Here is a 25,267-nt window from a genome sequence, read left to right as displayed (position 1 = left end):
TGAAGTTTGTAAACGAGATACATGTTGAGTCTTAGATTTTTATTTCTGTTGTAAGTTGCATCATAAATTGGTATTAGAGCAACAAGAATCAACATTGGATATCCGTTTCTACCAAGAGTTAGATTTCCTTCCATATTGGTCATGCATTATTTGCTATCAGAGCGTCAATCGTAAATTTGTGCTACATTATTTAGGTAATTACTAATTAGGCAAGGTCATTAATATAGGTCTATCATCAGTAAACAAGATTTCTCATTTCTCTATATATATGTGTGTATTTGTATGTATTATATATATATATATATATATATATATATATATATATATATGAGTAAACAGTTCCTGCGCTCGAGCTCAGATAGCTCATTTGCGCTCGAGTGCAGGAAACATGGTGGGCCCATATTTTTTGGGTGATCCTAAGCATTCATTTGAAAGGCCACATCATATATGGGGTGTGTACCAAAAATCAGGTCCATTGGATCATCTTAGGGTGTAAATTTGTGGGTGAGAAAATAGATAAGTGTAAATATAATTAGATGAGTGTAAATAGAGAGCAGTTTGATCAGCAAAAGAAGTGAGTGTGGATATCATTTTCTACCCTTCCTCTTATTTTCAGACTTTTCTTTGAATGACATTGGCGCGGCCATTATGCATCACTGATTTTCAAATATTACGTACTAACTGGTAGATAGGACGTATGTATGTATGTATGTATAATGTATGGAAGTCTTTACTTGGTGGATTTGAATGTTGGCTTTGCATGAGTAGGTCATGGATTTCAGTTTTCGTGTTTGGTTGTACAAGTCTTTGTATTTCTTTCATTGAATTTTAGCAATACAATATGCACATTATTGGTCCTTTCTGTATCAACCATAGTGATGATCTCCACAACCATTGCATGTTGACCATATTCCAAACTATGGTTCTGGATAAACATGTTTCAGAGTATAATGATTAAACAAATAAACTACGTATGTTTTCTCATTACCAACAGCTTCTGAGGAAACACTTTCTTCCGCCGAGGAAGATATAGGTCTTATTCTTATTCAAGCTGCCAAAGAGCTAATACCTTCTTTCCCACAATGGTATGTGTTAAATGCTCTATTAGATTGCGTTGGAGTTTACGATACTTTTCGTGTTAATTTTCTCGAAGAGAGATCAACATTTGTTTTCTTGTGCAGTGGAATTGAAAAAGTTCAGGAGGTGATGGGGTTGTCATAGCTTTCGTGTCAAGGCAACTTCAATTTTAAGTTTGCTTGGAGAGACAGGAAATGTCCAAGATTCCCTTCCATACAATTTAAAAAAATATCCTGATTCTAGATCATTCTCAGTAAAATATGCTAGCTATGCTTTGATCCATTGTCAGAGAACATTGATGGCAGAGGTGGAATCATTGTGGAAGGGTCGGCTGTCATGGTTGGGCATCTTTCTTCCAGGAGGACATGGACTGCCACTTTGGGTATTTATTGGAAATCATCAACATCACAGCTTGTGACAATAGGATCTGAAACAGAAATTTTGTATGGCTATATATATATATATATATATATATATAGAGAGAGAGAGAGAGAGAGAGGAAACTGTTGGGGAGCTTAAGCGCACCAAAGCTTAAGCTCCCCAATCACATGGGTCCCACATTTTCTGTGGTGATCCAAACTATTCATTTGCAAGGCCTTATGATAGATAGGGGGTGTACCAAAAATCAGCTCCATAGGATCATCCTAACCCCTCCATTTGTGGAGGACAAAAAATGGGCAGATTTGTGTCTGTCTATTTTGTCCTTCACAATTGGAGGGGTTAGGATGATCCTATGGAGCTGATTTTTGGTACACCCCCTATCTATGTAAGGGGCTTTCAAATAAATGCTTTGGATCATCCTAACAAAGTGGGCCCCCATGTGATTGGGCGCTTAAGCTCACCATAAGTTTGGTGAGCTTAAGCGCACCAACAGTTTCCTCATATATATATATATATATATATATATATATATATATATATATATATATATATATATATATATATATATATATATATCCGAAAAGTGTTGCTACTCAGTCTTGTAGCTAAGCTTATCTACTCGGTCAGGTTAAATACAGTGGGGGCCCACATTGTTTGCGTGATCCAAACAATTCATTTGAAAGTCCCTTACCTAGATAGGGTGTCCACAAAAAATCAGACCCATAGGATGATCCTAACCCATCCAACAGTGGAGGGAAAAATGGGAAGATTTGTGGACAAACTGTCTGTCCATTTCTTATGTGCAGCGAAGAATGGTTGAAGTTGTTTGATGGCATCATTTTCCCACTCCAGTTCTTCCGACCATTCTCTTTCTCACCTTGAACATACCTTAGATTGGGTCTCCTTTGGATCCCCAAGGAAAGCCTCTTTAGATTCGGGCACCTATAAACGTCAATCATTTCAAGTGAACGAAAAGCCAAGGAGATCTCTTTGCAAGTACTCCCCACTTTAGTTAAGTGTACACGTTCTAAAAATCTCAACTTTCTCAACTTCATCTACAATTATCACTTCTGATTCTCCACATCTTGAAGATGAACACAACAGTCCAATTTCGGGGCTCTGTTTGGATGCTTAAGCATTCTTTACGGAAGTAATGTTTATGGAAGGCAGCTGGAATTTTGATTCAATTAAAACCCCGGTAAAGCCATATAATGCCATGTGCTTTATTATGTTTGGATGCAAGTTAACCAGGAGAGAGAGAGAGAGAGGGGTTTACATAGAAATCTCTTCTTTTTTGAGATATTTCATATGTAAATCCAAGTGATGTCATGTCGATGCAATTTTACACATGTTGGTAGTCTCTAGGGATTTGGATGCTACATTGGGATTTGTATACGATTCGCCCAATGTTTGTTCTCAACCATGTCTCTCAATCTCGGTCTCGATTGATCGTTTCATTTTCTAATTTTTGTTACAACAAATTAGAAAATGAAATGCCCAACACTGGCACCGAGATTGAGAGTTTAAAAAAATAAATCAAATCTCCTCAATTAACAAAGCACAGATTATATTCTCTGAAAACAGAATAGTTGAGGAATACAGAATGACTAATGAAAGGACTGAGATTCAGAAAGAAAAAAAAAACCATCAACACACAAACTTATACATTAAATACAGGAAATTCAACATATCCATCAAGCCACAAAAGCAGGAAAAAAAAAAAGCCTAGAATCTAAGAAGCCCATCTGAACACATTTCTTCAAGCAGAAAACAAAGAGCCCAATATCGACAGCAACAAACCCAGTTCGAAAAACCCCTTTCACCACATTAGCAACATTACCACTAATAAGAGACAGGCTTTGGATGGCTACGACGCAGCCCACTTATGAGAGCTTCCTGCAAACACCAGAAATGATGATGATGAGAGAGAGAGAGAGAGAGAGAGAGAGAGAGAGTTTGCAATAGGGTGATCTAAGCTCAGCGAGGCCTAATGCGATAGTCAAGTGGACCCACATTATTAGGTTGTCTAAGTGATTAGTCAGTCTGTTGGGCCTAGCGTATATAGCTTGTGGCACAAAAATGATCATGACCCTCCGTTTGTGTGATAGTTTAAAATAGAAGGCACACATACACAAATAGAGGGTTAGGATCATCCTATAAGGAGATCACCCAATAAAGTGGGCCCACTGTACTTTTTTGTTTTGTTTGGACACGCATCTGCGAGTTGGACCCATAAATTAATGATTTGGATCGTCCATCCTTTATAAATAGGGATTTGGTAGGGACGATCGTAGAAAGCATTTTGAAGAGAGGGTGTTGCATGAAAGAATAAGAAAAAATCTGTTGACAAGTGGAGCCTAGCCTTGTGCGATTGTCCCTACCAAATCCCTTATAAATAACATTATAACATACATCTATTGACTTGAACCGAAATAATAAAAATAAAAACCTGTGGGGCGAAATACCGTAATTGGGATTTGGGATGGGCTTCAGCTATATAAAGAGTGGAAGAAAGGTTGGAGTTGTTGTTTGATGGCATCGTTTTCCCACTCCAATGCTTCCCACCATTCTCTCTTGCCACGAATCTTCCTTAGATTGGGTGCCTTTTTTATCCCCACGGGAAACCTCTTTATATTCGGACAGCTATCAACTTCTATCTCTTCAAGTGCAGGAAAAGCCAAGGAGACCCCTTTGCAAATACTACCCAATTGAGGTAGGAATCGAAGATTTAACCGTCTCAACTTAGGGAGCAGTAATGGTAGAGCATCATCGTCGTCGTCATCATGTTGGAGTTGGTCGACCTTCTCCTCTTCATTTACAATTATCTCCTTCAATTTACCGCAATAAGAAACAGACAGCTCTTGTAAATTAGGGAGTTGTTGAAGATTAATTCGGCGCCAAGAAAAAAGCTTCCTCAACTTCTCACAACCCCACAATTGCAATATCGTAAGGCTAGAGAGGGTTCCAGGTGGCATCGACCCCTTCCAAAGGCTCCGCAAATTAGGTAGAGAATCAAGACCTAGACGCTTTAAGTTTGGTAAAGCAGTAGTCTCTTCTTGTAGCCCGTTCCAATCCATTGCAGTCACCATTTCTTCGCAGCTTTCGATTATACACATTTTCAACTCATTCATGTTTTCCACGCCGATTTCCAAGAGGTCGCTAACTCCACCATGACCGATTAACTTTAATGCATCGGCACGACTTAGTACTTCAACGATCGCATTCGCATGGGTTGTGACCTTACCAATACCAACAAGTACCAAACCTCGATCTACTTTACCGAGCCGGTACTCTACCTTGTTGGAACCAACCACAATTTGAAATGTTTTAATATGTTTCTCCTTCCACGAAAGGCTGCCTTGGACAAATTGTTCAAGGCACTCCACATTTGGCAAGTAGCAGAATCCGAGATGAGTTAGTTCCCTCAAGCTGCATATCTCCTCTGTCATACAATTTGCAAAGCTCTCATCCCACCCATCATATGGATCTACCTCGATACGCAAGTCTTCTAATAGAGAGAGCCTCGATATTCTTACTCTGAGTTCGTGACAAGACACATGCAGAAGCCTAAGTTTAGTTAGCTCCTCAATCTCAATAGGTAAACAATCAATCTTTGTTCTGCCCCCAAGAGGATTCGTCCAGTCTCCAAGAGCAAGCACATCAAGTTCCTTTAATGCCCCAACTTGAGACGTGAGTGTCTTCAAATTCTGACAACCATTTAGAAATAGAGCTCGAAGGCTGACCAAATTGCAAATGGATTCTGGTAGCGACTCTATGCTGGTGCCACTTAGGTCCAAAACTCGAAGGCTTGCCATGTGATCAAAGAATGATGCAGGAATTTTTGCTAATGTTCTGTTCCGTTGAAGCAACAATGTCAAGAGCTTGAGGCAATATGGTGACGGGGGAAGACTTTTTAATTCATTACGCATCAAGGAGATCCTCTCCATGTTTTCCCATTCCTTTTCCTTTGGGGGTTCGCTTATCCTAACACCAGCTCTCACTAAGAATCTACACCCTTCTCCAGTTGGAGAAGTGATTCGTAATGCTAGATCCCTTATAACATCATGCATCTTGACAGAGTCTGTCTCGGCACTTTCAAAAAGAGATGCATCTATGAGATGTTTTACTATAGCATGTCCCTTATCATATGCACCTGCACCATTGATAAAACCTTCCCCCCTCCAATACTCAATTAATTCATCTATTGGTATCTCATGGTCTTCCGGATACAGTGCCCCGTACAAAAAGCAATTCTTTGTATTGTCATTGTTTAACCTGTCGAAACTGAATTTCAAGCGCTTAAACACTTGTTCTTCCATATCTTCGATCTCACATGTAGTTGGCGAGCGTAACTCATTCAATGCATTTTTCCACACATGGACATTATCCTCCTTCCTCAAGCTCCCTCCCACCACGATGATTGAAAGTGGCAGACCATCGCACTCCTTAATCACATCCTTTGCTAAGGATTGTATGCTTGGATTTTCAACAACGTCCCCCACTTTGTTTTGGAAAAGTTTCCATGCTTCCTCTTCAGATAAGATATCTACCTTTATCTCCACATCAGTATCCATCGACTTACAAACTTGTAGGCGTCTAGTCGTCAGCACTATTTTGGATCTGTTCTCTAGGTTTATGTGAGGGATTCCAACATTGTCCAACTCTATTTTCTCCCACATGTCATCCAAAAGAAGAATGAACTTCTTTCTTTCCAATTTCTGATATATTCTTGTTGCCATATTGTCATTTGATTCATCACTTCCTAAATTCAATGACAATCGTTTTGCAATTTCATTCTGCACATTTCGCAAGCTCCAATCTTTTGAGACGGTTACCCATATGACAATTTCAAACAACTGGGTTATTTCTGCTGAGTTGTTCAGACTTTTCATCACCGTCGTCTTTCCAACTCCACCCATTCCCCAAATTCCAATCTTTTTTTTTTTAATGTCTTTGATGCATCCCAATATTTTTTGTAGAGTGCGATCAGTTGATGTGTTCCGTTCTATTGTTGGTGCAGGTACGGGTTCAGCTATCTTTGTCGGTGCGTCAATAACCACCCCACCGACCCAAGAGGCAGATTTCTCCAAGAGATCTATGATCGAATTAGTGGACTCAACAACACGTTTGCCAAGCTTCAGCCGCAATGAAACATCGGGACACCATCCCATCAAACATGTTTTCTCCTCATGGTATTCTTTCTCTATCACATTCACCTTATCTTGTAGCCTTTCCACCTCTTTAAGCCAATTTTCACATTCATTTGTAGCAGTCCCTTTGCTTCCAGGCCTACTTATCTCCCCTTTGATGTCATCCCTTCTACTATACAGAACGTTTGCTTTTACATTGAGATTTTGAAAATTCTTTTCAAGATTTTTGATGTAACTAATGCGTCGAATAATAGGATCACCTAACCACTTCGCAATTTCAAATACCGGTGCCGCAAGGGACTGCATATTGACTGCAAAATAAGAAAAGAATGAGAGGCAAATAAAAGTGTGTATTCAATCTTATGAATAGACAGATCATATATAATCCACCTCAAAGGAATCCAAATAGAAAGATAAATTCTTTTAGGGAAATGATTTTAGCACTCCGCTGTTTTGATATGTCGCAAGAGTACCTTGTCCTTTTATTTTTAATTGGCATTGTCAGAGATTTTTGGGAACTGTAAATAACCTTTTGACAGCCCTTTGAACACTAAAAGACAAGAATCTTGCTCGACATATCAAAACATTGGACTGCTAAAATCATTTCCCTTCTTTTAATTTATAATATTTTATTCATTAAAAATGACTAATTCAATCTTCGCATATGGGCAAAAACAACACTCATTTGCTCGTGATAAAAGATAAAAGGTATACAATAAAAATCCCTGCTCCTAAAAGACAGAGAATTGGGAAGACATGAATATTTCTATTAGTGAATGTATGTTGAGGGTTAATGGATGATTTCCATCCAAATCAGATCATAATTTACTGTGATTGAATTGAACGTAGAAACTTCATACAAAATATTCTATATCTCGATTGGGAAGAAAAGTTACGTAGATAATTTCATAAGGCAAAAAACAAAAGGACGACTCAAGTGGATTACTAATGTAGAACGTATCATAGATGATTACCTTGGGCACCTGGAATAGAAAAAATGGGCCAAAAGGACAAGTGATATTTGGCTACGGTTGGCTACAGTTATAGGAATCGGTATTAATGTACATTGTTGAAAAAAGGATCATCATACCTACAGGAAAGCCAATCAACTAAAGTTCATAGGCTATTCCGAAGCATCTCAAGAAGAGGCCATTTAGAGGGTCAAATTTCAGTTTGATATCAAAATCTACTATTTATAATGTGTTTTTATCTTGCTCATTTTTAGCCGTCTATCGTATTGAGAGTTCTACTAGATTATAATTCTCCTAATTAAGGGTAATGAGTTTTAATAAGTATAATATTTTTTACTATTTTATAAAATTTAATGTTTTTAATAAGTACAGCTTATAGGAAAGCGAGTTTTGTTTGGAGTCTTTAGGACCATTTAAGACTCAATGTGAGACTTTTGATTATTATCTATAGAAGTTTATTCTCTAGATCTCCTATGGATTCAAGGATTTGATCAAAGGTACATCTTCTCCCTCCTTTCTATAGTTTCATTCATGCGTCAGGGTGTGACCATAGATTACCCCCTTTCCGATGGCTGATAACAACGGAATGGGCTAAAACAATTCGCCAGGAATGACGATATGATAGTGATGGCATTCGAGGCTTTTCACTGGAACAATTCAAAGATCAATGCAGGAGATGCAAGTAGTGATTTCTTAATTGATAGACACCTTAGAGTGCAATCAGATCTGTGAGAACGAACCAGACATGATCGGTGAAGGAGCTTGCGGTCAACATGTTTGTGATTCACTATACATACTAAATCATGGACCTCCACACAGTGTAAGTGAATCCAGCAATAAAGAGGTTGAAGAGCGAGACATGATAAAAAAAACCAATCAAAAATGATCTTCTAGACTTCAATTGTCAATTTCAATCAAAGGCTTCCCGATTGGCTTATTGAGGTAGTTATATTTTTGTATTATATGGAGGTTTGCGAAGGCAAAGAGGTGAAGTTAGTGGCATAAAAGCTTAAAAGTGGGACTTCGGCCTAGTGTAAACAATTCCAACTTTTACAGACATGGCAGATGAAGGAACCGATTCAAATTTGGCAAAGAATGAAGCGGTTGCTGCGAGCATGATTCGTGTAAATAGATTATGATCAAGTGTTATTCCAACAATATTAGAATTGTCATCAAGGATGCCTATTTGAGAAGGATTATGTGAAAGTGTTTCAATGCTTATCCCCATGTAATGATTTGACAGAGACAGAATCATAGCAAGTAGCAAGATTCACAAGTGGATTGCCCATGGCCATCCATGATAGAATATGGACACAACTCGTTTAGACCCTTATCGAAGTGTCAAGTTAGAACCTAGAGTAGATGCGAAACTAGATCAGCTTCGAGTAGGAACTCGGCAGTAGGGGGGTCGACTACTATTGAATCACCATGGGACATGATTCACAGCCAATGGAGGGGTCTTATTTGAGGGTGATCCTGACCACCCCTATCCATGAGCCGAGTTTTCGACAGTGAATAAGATAAAATGATCACTATTAGGAATGGGAACCAGAACTCATATTCTCCATCCCATCCGCTCCAAAATGATCACTACTAGGGATGGGATCAGAAAACCTGTATTCTCCACCCCATCTGCTCAAGTGTTATTGATAGCTTTACCGACTTCAATGGCATATATTTATGCGGGTCCTACTAAAAAAAGAATTGGGTTATTCGGTAAATACATTCAACCATGGCCAGCCTAAACAAAAATTCAATCAATGTCCCCAGTGTCAAGTATCTAACTTTGTAACTAGTTTAGAAGGGGCAGGAAACGGGAATCTCAAAATTGAAGGGAAAGAATAAGAAGTCCCCCAAGAAGGTAGTGAAGAAATGTTGGCCTATGAAGATCAAATGTTGTCCCTTGTCGTGAGGAGATTAATGTAGTTTCCTAATCAAGAGGCATATCCAGAGTGACACAACATCTTTTAAAAGAAGTATACAATGAATCAGAGATTTTGCAATTTGATTATTGATGAGAGCAATAGCGAGAATATTATCTCTATAGAAATGGTGTACGAACTATAATTGAAGATGGAAGACACCCTTCCATACAAAATATGTTGGATCAAAAAGGTCAATTAAAATTGTTTGTTGAGAGGCATCAAATTTCATTTTCTATTGTAATTTTTTTTTAAAGATAGAGTTGTGTGTGATTTGGTCGATAGGAAAGCCTATCAATTACTTGATTGGCCCTAGTTGTATGATGTTGAGTACCCATAAGGGCAGAGACAATGTTTATATCTTTTTCAAAGATCAGAAAAATAATCATTGCCTCTATGAGAAGGAAGAATCAACCTTGAACTTTAATAGTGGTGGGGCGGTCCCTCCTAGCTCTGATAGATTTGTGAAAGAGTCTACAAAAATATGAGAGATATATGCCTTGATAGTGAAGGGTGATGTTGTGACTTGTGAGGCCTATCAGTAATCCAAAAGGCTAAATAAATTGATACAAGAGTTGAACGAAATTATTCCCAATGAACTCCCAAATGGAATTCCTCTATGTGATATTCAACACAATATTGACCTTATTCTGGGCACTAGTTTGCCTAATCGTTCGTAGTCATATGAGTCCAAAGAAGAACAAATTATTACAAGGTTAAGTAGAAGAATTGGTTCATAAGGGACTAGTTAGGGAAAGTATGAGCTTGTGTGTCGTGCCAACATAGACGACAATAGGAAATATGGAAATTAGAGCATCTGTTTGATAGTAGGGCCATTAATAAAATTATTTTCTGAAGAATAGATTTCCTATATCACTGCCGAATGATATGTTGGATATGCTAGAATGGTTGACAATGTTTTCCAGATTAGATTTAAGAAGAGGGTATCACCGGATTAGGATCAGATCAAGTGACGAATGGATAAAAGCCTTTATGACCAAGGAGGGTCTATTATATGAGGGTCCAGTAATGTCATTTGGGCTCACAAACGCACCAAGCACCTTCAGAGGCAAATGAACCAAGTTTTTTTTTTTTTTGATGAGTACTAATGAACCAAGTTCTCAAGCCTTATCTTGGTCAATTCGATGTGGTCTATTTTGAAATTATACTAATATACAATTGTAGTGAAGAAGAGCATGTTGGTAGCATAAGAAAGGTACTTCTTGCCCTCAAAGGAAACAAGTTAGGTAAGAACTGTAATTTTATGAAATAGCCTTCTATTGTTTTCTATCTGGTTGGCTCTAAAGGGACCCATATAGATGAGAAGGTAAGAGCTATTATGGAATGACCTACACCTAAAACCACTAATGAAGATAAGGAGCCTTCTCTCACCGGTTTGTGAAATTTTCAACACTATCATAGCGCCCATCACATAATGCATGAAGAAATATTCTACTGACACTACAAGAAAAAGGGCCTACAGCGATGACTTTTTCCCGTTGCTCATTAACCGTTGCTACAACATAACTAGGGGTGCAACTCGGGTCAGGTCGGGTTCGGGTTGAGTCTCAACCCGAACCCGACCTGACCCGAGTCTCAACCCGAAAGTGTCAATCCGACCCAACCCGAATTAAAAATTTCTGAACCCGACCCGAGTTGTAGAAGAAAAATAGAAATAAAAAAAATCAAAAAAATAAAACTAGAAAAGAAGGTATCTGGGTGCTTCTTCCACCTGAAAATCGTGGGTGATAGCAAAATCGTGCCCATCAAATGATTATTGGCCTAATGAGTTGAGGTGGAACATCATCTTCTCAGGGAAGATGGGCTTGATGAGATGCTCCTTGAAATTAGCAGTTTCATTGTGTGGAAAATGATGGTGAAAATGAGCGTTGTGGTGAGGAAGGTGACTGTGTTGTGGTGAGGTACCAACAACAAAGCATGTGGGATGAATGGGTTAGTGTTACCGAGTTCAAGCAAAAAGGAAGAAGGAAAATGGCTGAGGCGGTTTACAATATAAGTGTAAAATAGTTGGTATAGTAAGAAATGTAAAAGTAATACAATAATGGAAGAAAAGAGGTCTGATGGTGATGGGCCTGACGTACTGAGTACTACTGACTGATAGCTGTCGAGACAAATTTAAAAAGTAACTTTTGAAAGAAAAAAGATGGCCCCATTTCATTTTATCTCATTTTCAAAAAATTTAACCTTCTAAGCAAGAAAGCTTCAGGTTTCGGGTCGGGTCGGGTTTTCCGATCTTCAACCCGAACCCAACTTGAAATCAAATCGGGTTGCCTTTTTCAAACCCAAACCCAACCCGAGTTTTGACCAGAGGGAGTAAAATGAGTTTTGGGACAAAACGAGAGATATGTAGGATAAGGATGTCGATTTGAATGATGTTTCTACGGTTGAGAATTTTTTTAATGGATATTTTAGGGAATTCGGGTGGAAGATTGGTGAAAAAATAATGCAGGGTGAGATTAATGGAGGTTTTGGGTTCTTGAGAAGGTAGTTTATGGTAAAAAACTAAAAAAAATACATGAAAGAGATAGATACAAGGGTTGGAATCTCACAAACTAAAAATCCAAGACATCGCACCAAGGGATTCCTACGCATCGCACCATAGGGAACATCAAGGCATCGTGCCTTTGCAAGGAGTAGTGATGCATGACGACCGAACATTTAAATGATATTTGGCTTTGATACCAAAATTAACTCAGGGCGGATCTGTGTGAGGAGGATGAAGGAATAATTGAAATAGGGGGATCTAAATTCCGCAAAAAGTCTAACAACAGATCGGAAAAAGGGTTTGTTATTGGTGAAGCCTGATCTCAGTCTAATCTGGAAAGTACTGTACACTCTACCTCGACTGCGGCAGTCCCGTACTTTCATGAATTAGGGTTTTTTCTCTTTATTGTAACGCGTCTTAGAACGCTATATAAAAGGGATGTGTTATCAGGAGACGCCTAAGAGAGGTGTGAGGGTTTTTGTAATCTTTTCTTCATAATAGTGGAATCGTTGGCTTGTCGCTCTGCCGTGGACGTAGCCCATACCAAACTGGTTGGATGAACCACGTAAATCTGTGTGTTCTGTGTGTGATATTTCGTTTTATCTTTGCATCGTTATTCTGCTGCGTTATTAATTCCTAACAGGGTCGTACAGGAACAATTCGATCGTTGAATTGACTTGATTCTTGAATATGTAGTAGGGGATATTATGGGAATGAATATAACCAATTTTGGTGCAAATCCGATTGTAAATCTGGGTGAAAATACAGAATCTGTAATTTTTGTAAATCGACGGCGCAGATCTAATTACGGGATCAGATCCAAACGTTGGATTACTCCGGGTTGGATACTCTAGCTTTGCTAAATCTTCTTGGAATTTTACGATTAGATCTAGAGTTTTAGAGTTTAGAATGCAAGTTTGGTATTTTCAGGAGAATCGGTTTATCCGTAGTTTTAGAGGTACTTGTTAGGGGAACCAGAATTATTTGCAATTTTAGAAGGGTACAGATGAAAGTTTTGAAAGAATGCTATGGAAGTTTGTAAAGAAGGCATGCTATTGATTAGCAGAAAGGGGTATTTTATGCTTTTACTTTGGCTTATTTTGCTTAATTTTTGAATTGGTCTTTGAAAGAATGCTATGGAAGTTTGTAAAGAAGGCATGCTATTGATTAGCAGAAAGGGGTATTTTATGCTTTTACTTTGGCTTATTTTGCTTAATTTTTGAATTGGTCTCGGGTATGCCCGTGCCAATGCAACTTAATATTTTGTATTGCAGGCTGGGACTCCTGGTCCCAAATGCTATCTGAGTATTAATGAAATATGTCAACTTCCAAAAAAATAAATAAATCAAGGCATTACACTAAGGGGTTCCTAGGCATCGCACCATAGGGATGATCAAGGCATCGCACCTTTGCAAGGAGTAGACATGACATCCACAAAAGAGAAGAAACATTCAAATCTTTTTCATTCATCATAACATAACATAGCATTCTTTTCAAAAGTGTCCTAAGGCTTACAATATATAAGAAGAAAGAAGAGAACTAGAAAGTTCAAAAACCCTAAAAGAAAAACTTTTTGGACCAAAATACCCTATCGCTTGCTTCCTACTTAAAAATCCCGTAATACACAAGTGGGGCCTATTTAAAACATACATAAGTCAAAGAATTTAAGTTATTTTGATGTAAAAAGACTCTAATACCCATATTATAACATAAAGGACTTAAAAGACACCTAAAACACACTTAAAAATTAAAATATAGCCCTACGATGGTCCCCATTATTCTCTCCTACTTTAAAAGCTTCGACCACGTCGAATAAAATGATTGGCATGATGAGTAAAAGTTCTTCAATTGGAATCCTCGCACGTGTCGCATCGGTTGTCCTTTCCAATGAACTAAGTACTTCCAACACACAAGTTGCTTTGGGCAATCATGTCGATGGTTTGAAGTAGTGTAATAACCATGTGCGCTTTCGATTTGTTCCTAATGACGTGTCAGCTTAGGGAAAGTGAAACTTGGTTCTTCTGCCTCCATAAGTCTGTAGGCTTCTACTTCTGTATCCTCGAGCAAGTAGTAAAAATTTGGCAAGGGTCCAAACATTACGATCAAAGACTATTTTGGTGTAATCTGAAGCTCCTTTTGACTATGTCGAGCGACTTTCCTCTTTCAGGGGTGTTGTATGATAGTTGTTGCTCTCTTGATTCTCTTATAATGTTCACGAACTAACTTCTGTCGGAACCAACTTTGTACGACGATTATGGCTCTTCTCCGTTCTAATTCCGTGTTCTCCAAAGAAGGTATCAACAAAGGTTGTTCCGACACGATCTCCTGACTCTGTGGAATCTGTGAAGTTTCTATGGCTAGAGGACGAGCATGACAACCTTGGTAAATATGACCCACGCAATCCAAGTGGGATAGCAAACCATCAAATTTGGCGTTCAAGCTTTCCAAAAATTCAACTATTCGATCTTCAATGCATCTAGATGACATGTTTCCACCTTGAGCACTGATACAAAATTGATGCAGGACGAACGAACGTTGAAATGATAGTTAGCTAGAGGACGAGCATGACAACCTTGGTAAATATGACCCACGCAATCCAAGAGGGATAGCAACCCGTCAAATTTGGCGTTCAAGCCTTCCAACAGTTCAACTATTTGATCTTCAGTGCATCTAGATGACATGTTTCCACCTTGAGCATTGATACCAAATTGATGCAGGACGATCGAACGCTGAAATGATAGTTGGCCTTGATACCAAAATTGACGCAGGACGGATCTGTGGGAGAATGATGAAGGAATAATTGCAATTAGGGGGATCTAATTTTCTGCAAAAAGTCTAACAACAGATCGGAAAAAAGGTCGTACGGAACAATCCGACTGTTGGATTGACTTGATTCTTGGATATGTGGCAAGGGATATTATGGGAATGAATATATCAAATTTTAGCTCAAATGCGACCGTCCGACCATAAATCTATGTGAAAATATAGAATCTGTAATTTTCGTAAATCGACGGTCCAGATCTAGTTTCGAGATCAGATCCAAACGTTAGATTACTCCGAGTTTTTGGATATGTGAGAACAACCTATAAGAAGTAACAAACCCCAAAGTTTGGCCTTGATCAGACTGTTGGATGGCCCGATTGGGGTTTATCTACGTAAATTGATTAACAAACGGCTGATTTAGGGGGGGGGGGGGGAGGGGAGAAACATGAACGAGAGATAGAAAGGAAGATCAGAATCTCACCAACCAAAAGCTAAGGCATCACACCAAGGGGTTCCTAGGCATCGCACCATACGGAAGATCAAGGCATCACACCTTTGCAAGGAGTAGACATCACATCCACAAAAGAGAAGAAACTTTCAAATCTTTTTCATTCATCGTAAATTTTTTTTTGAAAAGGGCAGAATATTATATATATGAAAACAGAACTGAGATGGTCCTGAAGGAACAAAGATAAAACAAGGATAAAAAATTACAATAAATCAAGGAGGAAGATAACTCTAAACCTGTCCTAAAGACCCCTTTCTTGGCTAGAGAATCTGCTTCAGCATTGATTGATCTCCTAACATGGCCGTACACAATGGAAGAGCCCTGAGCCAGGTCCTCAATTTCCTCAAAAAAAAGGCAAAAATCTCCAGGGGGTAATCGCCTCACCCGAAAACCATCGAATTACATTTAAGGAATCCCCTTCGATTCATTCATCATAAATAACATAGCATTCTTTTCAAAAGTGCCCCAATGCTTACAATATATAAGAAGAAAGAAGAGAACTAGAAAGTTCTAAACCCTAAATGAAAACCTAACAATATTGGACCAAAATACCCTCTCTTGCTTCCTACTTAAAAATCCCGTAATACACATGTGGGGCCAATTTAAACATACATAACTCAAACAACTTAAGTTATTTTGATGTAAAAAGACTCTAATACCACTACCAAACATAAAGGACCTAAAAGACACCTAAAACACACTTAAAAATTAAAATATGGCCCGACGACGGTCCCCATCAAGTAGACATCACATCCACAAAAGAGAAGAAACTTCAAATATTTTCATTCAGCCTAACATAACATAACGTTCTTCGAAAGGGCCCTAAGGCTTACAATATATAAGAAGAAAGAAGAGCACTAGAAAGTTTTAAAACCCTGAAGAAAAAACCAACACTTTTAGAGAAAAATACCCTCTTGCTTGCTTCCCACTTAAAAATCCCGTAATACACATGTGGGGCCTATTTAAAACATAAATAACTCAAAGAACTTAAGTTATTTTGATGTAAAAAGACTTTAATACCCCTACTAGAACTTAAAGGACTTAAAAGACACCTAAAATACACAAAAATTAAAATATGGCACTACGATGGGCCCCATCACCTTCCCAAGTCCAAAAGCAAGAAGTGAAGTTTCCAAGAGCTGTTAAACCCCCCTTATCACTCCACTACAACACCATCCCTAGTAGATTCACATACCACTAGCATGCAACATCACATCACACAACACCGTACCATTATTTTGCACTGCATTGTAGAAAACTACCCCAACATTGACATCTCTAGCAGACAAAAGGAAGCTTCTAAATAACCTATCCATAACCCTAGTAGAGAGATAGACCCTCAGAGTCGTATGGCGAGATCGAAGCATCTATTCCATCCCCGTCCTTGAACATTCTTGATCTTTCAAGCTTTTAAATGTTTACCGTTGATGAGGGATTTCTGCACGACGACTCAGCAAGGAGTCAATTGCGATGAGACCAGGCTAGGACCTGCCAAGGACTCCGATTGCGCCCGTTCGCACACACAAAATCCTATGATTCTAGCTTTGTCCTCCACATACTCGTATTCTTGGACAAAGAGGGACACATGTAGATAAATCCTTTTGTGCATTCGCGACGGCACACATTCTAGCACTCTGATGATGAGCCAGAGCTTTCCAAGAAGATACACCTCGATTTCCAAAGCATCCTCGAAACTTAACCCCATAAAGTCTAAAAATATAATTCTCGAAAACCTCCACAAACCACCAAACAATATCAAACCAAGGCGTCCAAGTGGCTACCTACTAGCCGGTCAGATGCCTCTCCTAGGACCAATCACAATTCACCTGCTAAGACCTCATGAAACAACTAAGATTGTTTGTACAGCCTCCGCCCAATGGACGATGAAATTAAGCTGAACCACTCCGACAATGGGTGGCACCGACAGAACCTCACTTTTCTAGACTGCCGGCGGCAATTAGTTTACCATCGTTGTTAGTAAAGCTAACCCCCACGCTAGAAAAAAGGGATGTCCGACCGGTAGCCCCCAAAATTATGAACTTTACCCCTCTCACTCGGCTATAAATAAGGACATACCCCTAGGGAAAGGAGAGGAGAGAGAGGACCTTTGGGAGTGGAAAAAATCCAGAGAGACCGAAGAGAGAAAAAGGAGGACCAAGTTAGGAAATCTAGAAGAGAGAAAAACTGAGAGAGTTAGGAAATCTAGAAGAGCGAATAATCGTCGCCTACCGCGCCCTCCTGCAATCACACACAACCTCACTATATACCCACAATGGAACCCCCACTACTCACAACCTTAACTCCGTCCAACCCTAGTAGAGACCCTAAGGAGATCAAGGCAATCAACATTGGAAGATTTGCGCCCCCATCTATGTCCTGGCAAGGACCTCTTGCACCGTTGTATTCTCTCATGTGTGCAACTCAATCAACTAGCTTCTTGCATGTATACATTTTCCACTTTAACTCGTATTTCCTTATGTTGTTCAAGGAGCTCTGGTTAGATTTAGTGCCCTAAAAGCCAGTACATTTTGTATATGCTATGTTTTATGTATTAATAAATATCATGACATTTAATGGGTATTATATTCGAATGTGTGTGATGTGCTTACATTTTGACACATATTCGTCCCTCTGTAGTAAAGTAGGAATACCATGCTCAAGGATTCACAGATCTTTGGGTGTAGGGAGATATGGTATCCCGATTCTTTGCAGACCTTAAAAGTTCCTGGTTGGGATCAAGATTGGACATCTCTTCCTGTATACAACCAACACCGGTACTGCGTTGTATTCTCTCATGAGTGCAACTCAATCAACTAGCTTCTTGCATGTATACATTTTCCACTTTAACTCGTATTTCCTTATGTTGTTCAAGGAGCTCTGGTTAGATTTAGTGCCCTAAAAGCCAGTACATTTTGTATATGCTATGTTTTATGTATTAATAAATATCATGAGATTTAATGTGTATTATATTCGAATGTGTGTGATGTGCTTACATTTTGACACATATTCGTCCCTCTGTAGTAAAGTAGGAATACCATGCTCAAGGATTCACAGATCTTTGGGTGTAGGGAGATATGGTATCCCGATTCTTTGCAGACCTTAAAAGTTCCTGGTTGGGATCAAGATTGGACATCTCTTCCTGTATACAACCAACACCGGTATTGCCTACAAGCACATGTTGTGAGGTGGCTTATCTCAGTCACTTGGGTAGTGGACCCTAAGCAAGAAGTGTGGGTGCAATGATTGGATCACGCATTGAACAAGATCATATTAGAATAGCCTGTGGACAGGATTTAGTAAGGTTGTTCTACCCAGACAGAACCTTTTACATGTCCTTTGACCGGAGGGGTCATATTAGTCTGTGGGCCCATTCTAGGGTTTTAGTCTACCTTACAGCGATTCTTATTTGGAATAGGTAGTACTGGATCACGCACTGAACAAGATCATATTAGAATAGCCTGTGGATAGGAGTTAGTAAGATTGTTCTACCCAGACAGGACCATTTACATGTCCTTTGACCGGAGGGGTCATATTAGACTGTGGGCCCATTCTAGGGTTTTAGTCTATCTTACAGTGATTCTTATTTGGAACGGGTAGTACTGGATCTTAGGACAAACCCTTGAGTTCAATAGGGATACCCAACATGGAATTCTCCACGCCAAAATTATGGGGGATGACATCTACAGTCTCGGTCAGCACAGTAGGCCTATAAAATAGCTTGGCCAGACAAATTTGATAAATGATTTATCAAATTATTTTCGAAAAACACTTGTATGCTTTTGAAATTATTTTGCAAACATTTTCGGGCCCAAACTGCTTAACTAGAAGGTATACTGTGAGTGGGAGCAGGGGGTAGTAGATGTCCACACTCCGTAGGACCCCAACTAAGTAGATGTAGATCGGAGAAAGGACTTACACGTTAGATGTGGTTAGGAGTATGGTGATCTGACGATTCTTCAAGGTTATGTCTCGACGGAGGCCACTAATCTGATGCGATTGTAGTTTGACTATGGAGTGAGATCGCGGTGGCGGCCATCTTTGGGTTCTGCAGGATCGACCGTCGGATTCCTGCAACGATCGCTCTCATAACTCGTATGGCCCGTTTACATCCTTCTAGGATCAAGGTACCACATTTACTAGATTGCAGGGTGGATCGGATCCGTTGTATTGGACACCAGGGAACAAATATACATGGTCTTTTGGGACAGCAAAGGACATAAAAGTAATAACGAATTAGTTAAGTGTTAACTAAAGGGTATTAGGGGAAATTCAAGTTATTAAAATAGAGCTGAAATCCCATTGGATCAGAGGTATTGAGGAGAAGTATTGATGTGATGTAATAAATAAAAAGAGTTCTATTTATTTTAAATAAATGAAACATGAAAATTCTTAAATGGGAGAATTTTTAGGGGATGAGGTGGTCTTACACGACCAACCCATTCACATTAAAAATTCGTCCACTTCCTTTTAGCTTATAAAATTCAAATAAAGTAAACAAAAGAGCTTTTATTTAAATTTGAAAATTTGATGTTAATTAGTGCAAAATGTTTTTGGCAGATTATTTAGGGGAGTGGTCCCCACTCAAATTCGTCCACCACCTTTTGTATTTTATTTTTGAAATTCAAATTAAAAGTTAGATACAATCTAGATTGAGAAAGAGTAGGGAAGTTAGAAAGATAAAGAGAGATGGAGATTAGATAGGAATTTGTTTTTGATTTAAACTAAAACAAAGTGGAGATTTTGTAGGACAAAATTCATTCAACTCACATGGAGAATTCGTCCAACATATCTCTCCACTTTAGGTTCATTGAATCTAGACATTTTTTAAACCAATTTGTAAAAGTGATAAAAATGAATGAAGTTTTTGTAGGGATTTTAAAAACCAAAAGTCTAGATTCTATATATACATATAGTGCGCGAATTTTTCATCATTACCCCTGAGAAAATTCGTGCAACTCATTTCTCTCACTACTCCCTTGATTTCTCCCATCTCTTTCATCCTCTACTTCAGGATCTTGAGTAAAACTAAAAGAACACCAAAAAGCTCCATTGTTTTTCATTTTTCCCTTCGTTTCTGATCTATATCAGAAATCTTTAAAGAACAAAAGTTGTTCGTCATCCCTTTGTGTAGGGGTGCAACTCAGGTCGGGTTGGGTCTTGTTGAGGCCGACCCGAACTTGACCTGAGGAACATGTACTCAACCCGAGTTCCAACACGATGAGGTTCAACCCGACCCGACCCAACCCGAGGAACCCTTTTCTCCAACCCGAACCCGACCCGACCCGAGTTCAACCCTAGTTTTTTAGCTTCCTAAAACAATGATAAAAAATGTCGGGTTTCACTCGGTTCGGGTTGAGTTCGAGTCGGGTTCAGGTTTCACTAGGATCAGGTTTCACTTGGGACGGGTTGCCCAACCCCTCAACCCGAACCCGACTCAAACTCAACCCAACCCGACCCAACTTTTTTCTGGGTTGAACCCAACCCCACTTGCACCCTTACCTTTGTGCGATCAAAAGGAATCCATTGGTCCAACTTGTTAAGTAGCGGTGTTAAGAATGATCGTAGCCGTTCGGGGAGTAGATCAAGCAGAGGATCACACCATATCCAGCAATAAGTAAAGGTATTATCTCTTCTCTAGGCATTTATTTAAATCACCATCAGATCATCTAGACCCTAGGATCCTAGGTTAACGGGCAAGATTGATAAAAAAAATTAATCTATGTGATTTTATGTTTCGCTGCGCATAGCAATCTTGCCTGGGGTGAAAACCCCTCTAACAGCACTGGATCTACCATTAATCAAAAAGAGAATGTTAGATCGGATTCGCACCGTAGGGTTTCTAGCCCATTCACACAAAAAGTCCTCCTGTAAGGTTCAACCACTTTTGGTCAGTTCCACTCGGAACTCCAAGTTGCCCACGAAGGCATTCACCCTCAATACCGCTAGAGCATTGAGGTATTTGGAAGAACGGTTCTTCGAAAAAACCTGGTAGAAGCAGAAGCCGATTTTTCAACTAATAAAAGTTAATCCCAAAATATAGCATCAATTCAACTTTTGGGGATTGTGATGAGAAGGAAAGGAAAAGGAGCACCCCATCTTACGAGCAAGGACACTCAATTAGGAATCGGGCCACCTAGAGCAATGGGTGAGCCGGATCCCAGGAAAAGTGAGCCCCGGATCCAGCCAGATCCATCCTTATAAGATGAGGCCTGTGCAGACCACCCTCTGAAACAACTCCTTGCTTCACTTTCTCCATTAGTGGGAATAAAAGGAGCGGATTTCAGTACTTTTTTAGCATCCATTTTTCCTTCAAGAGTCATTGGAATCTTGCTCTCATTTTTCCCGTAAAGACCGATCACCGATCTAGCGGAGCCGGTGCAAACCCCTAGGGGATGCAACTTGGGTCGGGTTTTACCCGACCCGCATTGACCCAATCTGAAAATACCTTGGGTCGGGTTCTTAAATCATGGGTCTTGAATAGGGTCAGGTTTCAAGTTGAAAAACCCGACTCAATTTCGGATAGGGTAGGGTTTCAGGTTGAAAAACCAACCTAAAACCCGACCCAACTCGAAATAGATAAATTGAGTAATGCACATATTAGTAAATATCATTGTATTTAACATCAACACTATTATTTTTGTATGTTTAAATGAATTGTTTATGTGGTTATATGAAATTTACTCTTTGGTTTGTTGTACAATTACAAGTGGAGTTTCAAACATTGTCAAAAATTATAGAACTACCATCCTCTGCAAACCGGATGCATGTTTGCATTTTCTTGCTAGTCAGTCCTTGCTTAATAAGCATGAACCAGTGTTTTGTATAAAAAAAGATTAAATGCAAGCATCTAAGCACTCATACACCTATATATACCTTTATGTAATCCCATGCCACTAAGTTTGTTTCTCTCTGCATTTAATCTCAGTGAGTTGAAGTTAGATAATATAAAACAATGCGCCAACGTGAAGAAACCCGACCCGACCTGCGAATTGTAATGGGTAGGGCAGGGTTTGGGAATCGTGGGTTTTCCGGAAAAACAAACCCAACCCGACCCGAGTTGCAGCCCTGCTAACCTCTTCCGGCCCCTTGCTCAGAATCATGATGCAGATCAAAAAAGTGTCATATCGGGACCTAGGACCTGTTATTTCCTAGGTGGCGACTATGAAAAGAAAGAGACATGCCTCCCATTCTCATGGGACTCGGCACGCCTCTTGAAGGTATGTCTGTTATATTAAGGCCACATACTTTCCCATGCAAAATAGCATATACTCAGAAGGGGAAATGTCCGTCTTTTCCCCTCGGGTCAGCCAACAGGAAAGAACGAAACAAAAGAAAAAGTAGAGCCATATACCAAAACGACAAAAAAGAAACTAAGGTCGCACAGGGAGGTGGATAGAGATTGACACGCCCGTGTCTCCTTCCCTCTCCGCAGCGGTTCCTTCCCTCATCTGGGCTGGGGTGCAACAGTCGACACTTGTTCTTAAGGTGGACTACGGTTTAGATTGACTCCTGATCAATGTAGGTTCCAATGTTATTGTTAGAATATTGTATCCGATTGCAACTCTATGGTCCATTGACTACAGATAGCAACCTTTGGCCATATCAAAAACACGTTCAATCATGATCTAGTAATTATTTGATTATTGGATCGCTATCGATCTCCTATGGTGGTTCTGGTTGATCCTAATCATTGGTAAACGTATGATCGTGATCTTGTGGTCCATGTCACACCCGCTCGAGTTCCGGCCAATGACTGTCATATGGGCGACAGATAACCGATGAGAACCATTTAGTGACCGATGACACTCATCTGGGAAACCAATGAACGATGAAACTTATCTGGGTACGATCCTGTGGTCCATATTGCAGCCATCTACGAAGGATCAAATCCGAACACCATATATGATCGTATGATTACTTTAATCGATCAGGATCAACTCTGATTATTATCAATGGCCCAGATCTACTCGGAATAATTTTCAATAATCTACCTCAAATGAATCCAAACAAAATCACTAATTTTATATTTATCTAAGTTTTCTATAGGTGATAAAAAGACTAAATTCAATCTCATTATATGGGAAAAACCACCCAGGTGTTCTTGGGTTAGAACAATAGACAAATATACAATAAGAATCCATTACTCTTGAAAGGATCAAGATTGGAGTGTCATGAGATGATTGTGAGAACACACAAACACTTCATTACATGAAAAGGATAAGTAAGTGAGATACAAATCTGAAATACAGAAATAAGAATTCAAACAACATACAATATGAACTCAAACAACATACAATATGAACTCAAACAACATACCCGATTGTCCTGGTAAACAGATGCAATGAGAGAGAGAGAGAGATGAATGATCTTAAGGTTGCTTCTTCAAATGATCTTTATAAAAGAAATGAAGGGAGATAGATGCCTTCAAAAAGAGTAAAGTTTCTGGGTGTACGAAGACCAGAAGATAGCTTTGAATGAGTGGATGAGCTTGTCTCCTCAAAGATAAGGCTGGAGGGTTAAAAAGGTAAATTCAGAGCATCACTTGATAATTGATATTTTCGATCAGCTGACAGCAATAATTGAGGAGGGAGAGTCTCCTGAAGTCAAGGATTTATTTAAGTGACCTAAGTAAATATGGGTCTTATTTTGAATAACGAAGGTCCCAGACTCCCAGTGGTCAGCTGTGGGACCCAAAAAACATCAACCCCTTAAACACACATTAAAGAATGTCTTTTATTTCTAGAATCATCCAATTATGGTGGGACCCAGGTCAATTTACAAGACATGATTAAAATCTGATCTTATTAGATGATTAAAATTAATGATGGGTTAAAATTATCAAATGAAGGTAGTCCAAATGTTATTTCTTGAAATAAATCATATTTATAACCTATATAACAAGACTACAAGCTAATAAAAAATTATAACGAATAATTTTGGTTGGAAAGATACCCCAACAAGTGGTTAGCCTAATGCTCCTCATATTATGAATCCTGACTATTGATAAATACACCCCTTTCTCTCCTTTAAAATTCTTTCATTGAGAAGGGGTGTATAAGCTTGTGTAACCATGGTTTTAAATTTCGACCGAAATCCGAATTGACCCACCGAAATCAACATTATCCGAAATGGTATTTTATTTCGTCGAAATTTCCGAATTTCGGGTGAAATTTCGTTTTTTCCGAAATTTAACCCAAAATACCTGTTTTTTTAGATCAATTTAATATTCACCGAAATTTTGGCCAAAATTTAATATTGAATAAAATAGTCATTTATTTGTTGTACCGAATTTTGACCGAAATTTCAAAATTTCATGGGTCCGAAACCGGTATCGAAACCGAAATTTCAAACCATGTGTGTAACTAAGTTTTTGTTATTGGAATCAATAGACGGGTGTCTCCATCAAAGTAAGGGGGATGCAAACATGATACCTTTTTATGACTATAACTAGGGATTTGTTGGCGTCAATCGCCATAGGCATTTTTCGTGTATCTTTTTCAAGTTCATACTTAGTTGCCGACCTTTAGTGAAAAGGATTCCAATCTATTCTCCATTTAAAAATACTTTATAAAAGAAATGGAAGGGAGATATTTGCATTCAAAAAGAGTAAAATTCTGAGAAAAAATACGGAATGGGTGCCGATGTTTAGTGAAAATAAGGATGAAGGGCACTTTTGAAAACAAGAACAAAAAAAGGGCTAAACTTCAAAATCGGGTTGTCAAAAGACCCCGATACCCTTCTGACATCGACAGAGTCCTCCTTTTTCATTACTGTCTCTTAAATTGGCCCGATTCACAAGGCTTCTATTGGTTCATTTAAATGTGTATTTGAACCGAGAGAACCTTGGGTTCGTTTCTATCTTGGCCGTCGGAAATAACTAGAGACGGATGGACGGTAGACGTTATCTTTTCTCACTTATCTTTTGGCTTAGAACGGGAGACGTTATATTTTCTCACTTATCTTTTGGCTTAGAATCTTTTCCCTCCGGC

At 39.0% G+C, this 25,267-nt stretch overlaps 1 protein-coding gene across 2 annotated transcripts; it reads right to left on the bottom strand.

Annotated features, from left to right (window-relative positions):
* Nucleotides 1–3,008: 3,008 nt before the first annotated feature.
* LOC143861757 (disease resistance protein At4g27190-like) lies at nt 3,009–23,742 on the bottom strand. Of its 2 annotated transcripts, none has more exons than XM_077372656.1 (3): nt 23,595–23,742; nt 3,908–6,919; nt 3,009–3,354 (listed from the first exon to the last, which is right to left on the bottom strand). In XM_077372656.1, exon 2 carries the CDS (start codon nt 6,912–6,914, stop codon nt 3,948–3,950), a length of 2,967 nt encoding a protein of 988 aa, XP_077228771.1. In that variant the 5' UTR covers nt 6,915–6,919; nt 23,595–23,742; the 3' UTR covers nt 3,009–3,354; nt 3,908–3,947. The 2 variants fall into 2 exon arrangements, with proteins under 2 accessions (XP_077228771.1, XP_077228770.1); XM_077372655.1 differs by having other exon boundaries at nt 3,924–6,919.
* Nucleotides 23,743–25,267: the final 1,525 nt, after the last annotated feature.

The sequence above is a fragment of the Tasmannia lanceolata genome, unplaced genomic scaffold, assembly GCF_043159265.1.
Source record: "Tasmannia lanceolata isolate RefF3 unplaced genomic scaffold, GAP_Taslan_0.1 ptg000037l, whole genome shotgun sequence".
NCBI lineage: Eukaryota > Viridiplantae > Streptophyta > Magnoliopsida > Canellales > Winteraceae > Tasmannia > Tasmannia lanceolata.
The sequence above is the reverse complement of the archived record's forward strand: the minus strand, read 5'-3'. Positions and strand labels throughout refer to the sequence as shown.

What these genes read in the sequence shown, in the direction of transcription:
- LOC143861757 (XM_077372656.1), bottom strand. Translation starts at nt 6,914, where the DNA reads ATGCAGTCCCTTGCGGCACCGGTATTTGAAATTGCGAAGTGGTTAGGT.